The 6,983-nt window shown below is 66.2% G+C and overlaps 1 protein-coding gene across 2 annotated transcripts in view; it reads right to left on the reverse strand.

Annotated features, from left to right (window-relative positions):
* Positions 1 to 315: 315 nt before the first annotated feature.
* The window catches only part of TNNT2 (troponin T2, cardiac type), a 10,494-nt gene continuing 3,826 nt past the window's right edge, over positions 316 to 6,983 (reverse strand). The window contains exons 4-15 of one of the 2 annotated variants that reach the window (XM_024749634.1): positions 6,135 to 6,205; positions 5,745 to 5,777; positions 4,906 to 4,939; positions 3,750 to 3,810; positions 3,440 to 3,556; positions 3,249 to 3,326; positions 2,685 to 2,795; positions 1,943 to 1,948; positions 1,583 to 1,692; positions 1,101 to 1,191; positions 698 to 738; positions 316 to 542 (exon numbers count right to left, since the gene is read on the reverse strand). In XM_024749634.1, coding sequence (XP_024605402.1) covers positions 497 to 542; positions 698 to 738; positions 1,101 to 1,191; positions 1,583 to 1,692; positions 1,943 to 1,948; positions 2,685 to 2,795; positions 3,249 to 3,326; positions 3,440 to 3,556; positions 3,750 to 3,810; positions 4,906 to 4,939; positions 5,745 to 5,777; positions 6,135 to 6,205 — 799 coding nt within the window. In that variant the 3' untranslated portion in view covers positions 316 to 496. Of the gene's footprint in view, positions 543 to 697; positions 739 to 1,100; positions 1,192 to 1,582; positions 1,693 to 1,942; positions 1,949 to 2,684; positions 2,796 to 3,248; positions 3,327 to 3,439; positions 3,557 to 3,749; positions 3,811 to 3,892; positions 4,241 to 4,905; positions 4,940 to 5,744; positions 5,778 to 6,134; positions 6,206 to 6,983 lie in introns of those variants that run through there. The other variant, XM_024749633.1, reaches the window with a different exon arrangement.

Consider the following 6,983-nt stretch of genomic DNA (forward strand, 5'->3'; position numbering starts at 1 on the left):
GTGTGCACAGAGAGGAGGACAGCAGGTGTGCCCAGAGGCCTCATTGTTCCCGGGAGTGACTCACTCGTGAAGCCTGGGGGCCGTGAGGTGCCGCCAGGGGCTCCCATCACAGCCTCTCTGCCCTGCGGCCCAGGCTGGGGAAAGCGTGGGCATTCCCGGGCCGCGCCCTCTCCCCACCGGGAGTGGCCGAAAGCCCTGGTCCAGGGGCCTGTGTCCCTGAGGGCTGCTGTCCGCCCTGAGTCCCTGCGAGGCCAGGGTGCGCCTCAGTTTCCCTCCCTCTAAAGAGAAGTGACAGGGTGCCGTGGGTGCGTGGTGACCTTTATTACTGGCTAGCGTGGGCGTGGGGGCGTGGTCAGGCACGAGTGCGGCTTCTGGCTGGGCCAGCTCCTGATCTGCGGCGGGAGAGGGCCTCCGGTGCTGGAGGACCCCGGGAGCCGGGGGTGTGCAGGGCGGGGACACCGCGAGGAGCAGATCCCGGGAGAAGGCGACTGCAGCTCTACTTCCAGCGCCCGGTGACTTTGGCCTTCCCGCGGGTCTTGGAGCTGCAGGAGAAGCAGGGCCCAGTCAGACAGGACACGGAGCAGCCCTCCATGGTGGGTAGGTGGGGGGCGTGGGGGGCTGCTGAGGGCTGAGAGGGGCAGGGGGCCACCTAAAGGATGGGGAAGGGGGCAGGGGGGGATGGAGCTGGGGTGCTCACACTTTCTGGTTGTCATTGATCCTGTTGCGGAGAACGTTGATCTGTAAGAAAAGGAGGCAAGAGAGAGTGACCCCGCGGCACCCACTGGGCTCAGGGCCCGGCTGGCCTGGGGATGGGGTGGGCAGGACCGGGACCCCACACTAGGGCCCCGGGCCATCACGGTGAGAAGTAAGCAGCTGCGTCCCCGGTGAGGTCCCCACCACCACCTCCGCCGGGAGGCCTGGCCCGGTGCATCCTGGTCCCCCCGTCGTGCGTGCTCAGTGGGCTGAGCTGCTGCCTCGAGGCCAGAAGTGGGGAGACCCCAGGGCTGGAACGCCAGGAAGTGTCTGCTCAGCCACAGCGAACCCTCAGACTCCAGAAGCACCAGCCAGCCCAGCGGCCACACGGTCACACGACGGCTCACCTCGTATTTCTGCTGCTTGAACTTCTCCTGCAGGTCGAACTTCTCCGCTTCCAGGTCGTAGATGGTCTGCCGCAGCTCCTTGGCCTTCTCCCTGCACAGGCCGTGGGCGGGGGCAGTAAGGAGGGGCCTCACCTGCCTCCCTGCTGCTCCGGACCGCTCCCCTTCCCGGCCTCCCCGCCCTCCAGGCCTGCCAAAGCCCCCCACCCCGGCTGACTGCAGTGCCCGGGACTGAGGACGGGGCACCGGCGCCGCCAGGGCACAGCCCCGAAGCGTGGAGGGGTGGGGGCCGCACCAACATCGTGCGCAGGTGGGGAAGGGGAGCGGGGCTCTGCCGCCCCGGCCAGCCCGTCGCGGTCCCGCCAAAGCCGCCGACGGAATAACTGGGGCGGCAGCGCCCCCTGGCGGCTCAGGCGAGCCGGTGCCCCTGCCCTCGGCCCGACGCCCCTCCCTCGCGGGTACAGCCCCAGCGTGCGGGCAGCCACCTCAGCTGGTCTTCGTTCAGGTGATCGATGGCCAGCACTTTCCTCCTCTCGGCCAGAATCTTCTTCTTCTTCTCCCGCTCCGTCTGCCTCTTCCCAGTTTTACGCTCCGTCTGGAGGGGGTGAGAAGCAGGGGAATGGGTTAGTGAACACCCCCTCCTATCCCCACACCCCCAAACCCAGCGGGGACAGAGGCTCGGCCTTGCAACCCCCAGGCCAGCAACTGCCTGGGCTCCCCAGGAAACAGACAGGTGGGGGCTCCCCGGACCCCTACCTCCCCACATCTCCCCCCAGCCCAATGCCTTCCCCTCCTGGGGCTCCCCAGACTACAAGGAGGAGGAGGGTTTGAGGACTGGCACCCACCTGGGCCTGCAGCGCCAGGACAGCAAGAGGAAGACCCAGAGAGAAAGATGCAACAGTGACAGAGACAGGGAGAGGGGAGGGCACAGGGACACAGGCAGAGACACAGGAAGGAGAGGGTTCAGCCGTGCTGCGGGCCACCTTAGTTACTGGACGTGCGTCCGGGGTGGGGTGGGGATGTTTGACAGCAGGGCCCCGCTCGTAGGGTCGCCGTGGGGCGCAGGGGCCAGGAGGCTGGCCCAGTTCTGAGCTGGGGACTTGGACATCTAAGAAAATGTTCTGATGTGTCCCCTGCACAGAGAAGTTCAACTTCCCATCTCTCCGCCCCTGGGAATGGGGTATCTGGTGGGGTGAGCTCCCAGCAGCAAACCAGCCTGCATCCGGGCAGCCCTTAGCCGCACTCCAGGGTAGCTCGTCTGACCCTCTCAGAGCAGGCAGGGTGGACATTAACCCCATTTTACAGATAAGCGGACTGAGAAGGCCACACACGGTGGATGTGAGACGGGGCACAGGGCCTGCCGGCTCCACCAGCCGGCGTGGGGCTAGGGCTGGGAGGGGCAGTGGCGCTCTGGGCTCTGCTCACAGCGCTCGTCCCAGCAGCCCCTCCCGGGGAAAGCCAGCTGCTGCGAGGGCCAGCTTCGGGTCTGGCATGAGAACTCAGTCTCGCAACAGCGGCTGGACATGTCTTCCCGGGATCCCGCACACAGTCACTCCTCACGACACAGGACGCCCGGAGGCCCCCCACCTTCTGGATGTAGCCTCCAAAATGCATCATGTTAGACAGAGCCTTCTTCTTCCGGGCCTCATCCTCAGCCTTCCTCCGGCTCTCCTCCTCCTCTCGGCGGGCCCTCTCCTCCTGGTTTCCGGCAGGGAGGGAGTGGATTAGGGGTGGGGGCCGGACACCCTGATTCTGGGCTGGCGCTGGCGGTCCTTGTGGCCAAGCACACTGTCCTGGGGATTGAGGGCACTCGGGCATGGGGCCTGGTGCTGGAGTTTGTTGGCCGGGGACACGGGACTGAGCGAGCGGGGTCCCAGCTCCTGACAGTGAGGGTCCCCGCACCCAGGCCAGGGACAGGAAGCCCCAGGGGTGAGCTGCATCCCTGGGGCGGGGCACCGGCAGCAGCAGCACAGGACGGGGGCCGCGGCACCTCAGCTCCCAGGGGGCGCGCTGTGCAGGGAGGAGGGGGGTGCCTTAACCGCTCAGGGCCTTTCTGTCTAGTCGCGCACGCAACGCCCAGCGCCGCGTGGGTGCTCGCCCCGGGCCGAGTCCCAGTCTGCGCGCGCGGAGGGCCAGGGCGGGGTCGCTCACGGCCAGGCGGCTCTGCCGCTCTCTGTCTCGCTGCGCCCGGATCCGCTGCTGCTCCGCCCGTTCTGCCCGCCGTTCCTCCTGCGGAGGGAGCGCCCGCTGTGGGACTGACGTCAACGCCTGCAAAGTGTCGGTGGGCTTCTCCGTGTCCCCTGAGTGTCCCCCCCCCGCCCCGGGAGGCGCCCGACACCCACGATCCTGTCTTTGAGGGAGACCAGCTCCTGTTCCTCTTTCTTGCGGTTCTCGAAATGCGCCTCAATCAGCGTCTGCAGCTCGTTCAGGTCCTTCTCCATGCGCTTCCGGTGGATGTCCTGCGGGGGGGCGGGGCTCAGAGGCTGCCCACTGCCCCCATGCCAGGGGGGAGGGGCCTGGGTCCAGGAGAGCAGCTGGGGCCGGACCCAGGACACTGTCGGGCACTGTGTGCCCCCCGCCCGTGACCTCCCCTCCGCCAGGAGGTCCTGAGCTCTCTCCCAGGGGGCCTGCCCTCCCCAAGCCCCCACTCACGTCAAAGTCCACTCTCTCTCCGTCGGGGATCTTGGGCGGCACCAGGTTGGGCATGAACGGCCTGGTGGGCAGAAGGAGGCGTGAGCACCAAGCCCTCCCTGGACCAAGGGGCTGCGGTGCTTGGGCGGCCAAGGTCCTCTCACCCCTGCAGAAACGCGGCCGCCGCTGCGCAGCCACCAGCACGGTGACTCCAGCATGGCGTGCACACAGGAGCCCCCGGGCCGCTCAGCACCAGGGTCCCACGGCGCCTGCACGTGCCCTCCCATTTACCCACAGAGTAGGAACCACTCATCTCACTCAAGGAAGCCGAGACTCCGAGACATAGCGCCTGGCTCAAAACCACCAGCCAGGAAGTAGAGAAGCTGCACAGGTGACAGCTTGGCTGACCCACGGGACCTCCCCAGGAGGCCACGCTGGTCCCCACCCCCTCCCACACTCGCGTGGGACTCCAGGCCCCGGGCGCTGGGCCTGGATTTCCCGTCTGCCTCATCTGTGTGGGGCTGAACAGAGACGCTGCAGCGCTCACAGCAGCGGGGGAACCGGGAAGGGGCTGGACTTCCGGGCCGGGCTAGTTTCAGACCATCCACTCGAGCCGGAAGGCACCGCAGGGAGACGCCTGCGTGTGCTGAGGTCCCGTCAGCTGGCGGCCTTGGCGTTCCCGAAACCCCCATCCCACCCAGCACCCAGAGCTCCCAGGCAGTGTCACGTGTGTGGCAACAAGTTGCCCTGTGTGGCCCTCGGTGACGCTCTGAACCACACGCCGAGGCTGACACACACTCACTGCTTGGCTTCCCCGAATTGTCCTCCCTCTTCCCCCCGGCCCCACCTCAGCCACTGAGGATGGAGTCCTAGCTCTCCTGTAGGGTCGGACAAGGTGTCCACCCAGGGCCACAGCTAGTTCGTCATTTTCCTCTAGATGGACACAGTGCTGACGGGGGCAGGGCGCGGAACTGGTGATGGAGTGTGGGAGGATTTCAGCCCCCATCCCCCGCCGACCCCACACACCCTGGCAGCAGACGGCAGAGACTCTTGTGCAGTGCACAACCTGTAAAACCATACGTGGTGGTCTGTGCTGGCTGTGCCACCGTGCACTGCGGTCCTGTCCCCCAGCTGTCCTCCCTCATGAGCCCTCTGCTCCCAGGGCCTCACCACGCACCTGGGCTTGGGCTTGGACTCCTCCACTGGGCCATCTGGAGAGAAGGGAAGCACATGGCCACGGGGTCAGGAGGCCTGGATCTGGTCCCACTCTGCCCCTGATGAGCCGGGCACCTGTGGGCCTCTGTTTCCCCATCCACCTGTGAGTCCCTCCCAGCCCCGGGTTGCAGGAACACCCAAAGAAATAAGCTGCAGGGTTGCAAACCCCACACTCCCTCTCGGGGCTGCTCCCCGGGGGAGCCTCGGGAGACGCATGCACGCACAGCCCTCTCGTTCAGCAGTGCTGGCCTCACGGTGAGGAGGGGTCCAGGGCACAGTCCCTGGGGGTCCTGGCCCCAGAGTCCCCTCCAGAGCCTCTGTCTCCTCGGTTGCCCCCAGACCTCCTGGCGGCCCAGGACCAGGAAGCTGATGGGGCGTGACCCTGAGACCCACTGGCTGCGCCCCTCCAGAGGCGTGACTGGGGCCACCTGCGCCCCTGGGGAAGGCCGCCGGCCAACAATGACCGCAGCAGTGACCCACCCCACGACCATCCGTGCCTGGGATCTCCTCCCCCAGACTCCCCACCCTCGAGTGGTTCAGCTGGGCTCCAGGCACCTCGTGTGTGGACGTGGCTGTGACCACTGCCCTGCCCTGCCTGGGCCCTTGGACATCACCCCTCTCCCCTGGGCACCACCGGGCCAGCTTCTCTGCAAGGAGGAGCCCGACCTCCAAACACGCATGGTCACCGAGTTGTGTCCTGCCTTCCCCAGCCCCTCCGCCGCCTCCCTGGGGTCTCCCCCAAACTGCTGGAGGGGCTCCCCGGCCCCCCAGCGCCTCCTCCCAACGCCCAGCGGGCCTCACCTCCAGCCTCTTTATCTCCGTCTTCTCCACCTTCTAAAGAGAACGTGAGAAATCAGTAAAGGTCCTGGTTGCGAGCTCAAACCCCTGCCAAGAGCCTCCCCGCAACAGGTCCTCAGCCAAGTGTGCCCTGTGGGGGTCTGGGGTCCGGAGCCCGGAGCTGTCTGTCTGCACCTGCCCTGGGCCCAAGACCACCGGGCACCAGAGGGGCACGTGGCCAGCGTTTACTGACAGGGCGACCGAGGGCTGAGCCCCGACAGGACGAGTGGCCGCCCAGGCTGCAAAGCTCGGTCCAGGCGGTTTTCTTGCTGCTGTAGGAGTGGCTCTGGGGCTTTCGCCACCCCGGGCTCCAGGAGAGAGCCCCTTGCACCCTCAGCCCGGGTGGAGCCTCACCTTCGGCGTTAGTCTCCTCCGCGTCAGTCCCGCCTCCAGCCTCTTCTTCCACTTCCTCCTCCTGTTCTGGAGAAGTGAACCAGACACAGTGGGCACACTCGTGCCGGCCGGCAGAGCCCGGGGCGGAGGTGTGGGGAGGGGGCCAGCGACATCCAGGTTCCACATGAATTTGGGGGTGACTGATGTGACAAGACGGGGGCTACTCTGTTCTTGGTTTAAACCAGAAGTCCACAAACTGTGGCCCCATCTGGCCCCCAGACTGTTTCTAAATAAAGTTTTATTGGAGCACGGCCCAAGCTGCTTTCACGCAACAACAGAGTTGAGTGGCTTCCACAGAGACCAGGTGGCCACAAAGCCTAAAACATTTACTATCAGCTCCTTCTCAGGGGCCTGGAGACCGGCTCTGCACCTGGAGGCCTCTGGGAAGGCCAGGCGGGTGCTGGGCGGCACCAGGGAATGGGTGGGGGCTGTCTGCCGGGCTCTTTCTGTCGACTCAGCCCCCTTCCCCACCCCATCCCCCGATGTGGCACCACAGGGGTCAGGGGAGCGCCCGTCCCGGGCTCAGTCCCTGGAGACCCTTCATCTGTATTTGAAAGAGACCAAAGCAGGACTGCGTGTGGGTGAAGGAGCTGCCCTGCATGTGGATGTATGTACGGTCCAAAGAGTCAGGGGGATTTCTGTTTTCATCCACTTGCTTGGCAGGGTGTAGACCCCGCCCCAGTCAGGCACTCCGAGTGGGTAGACACATTCGACAGCATGGCGGCAGGCACAGGGATCCGCCGGCAGCGGGTGCTCATGAAGACCCTGACTGAGGCTCTGCATGTGGTGGACTCCTGGCAGGGGGGCTGG

The sequence above is a fragment of the Neophocaena asiaeorientalis genome, unplaced genomic scaffold, assembly GCF_003031525.2.
Source record: "Neophocaena asiaeorientalis asiaeorientalis breed wild unplaced genomic scaffold, Neophocaena_asiaeorientalis_V1.1 scaffold44, whole genome shotgun sequence".
Taxonomy (NCBI): domain Eukaryota; kingdom Metazoa; phylum Chordata; class Mammalia; order Artiodactyla; family Phocoenidae; genus Neophocaena; species Neophocaena asiaeorientalis.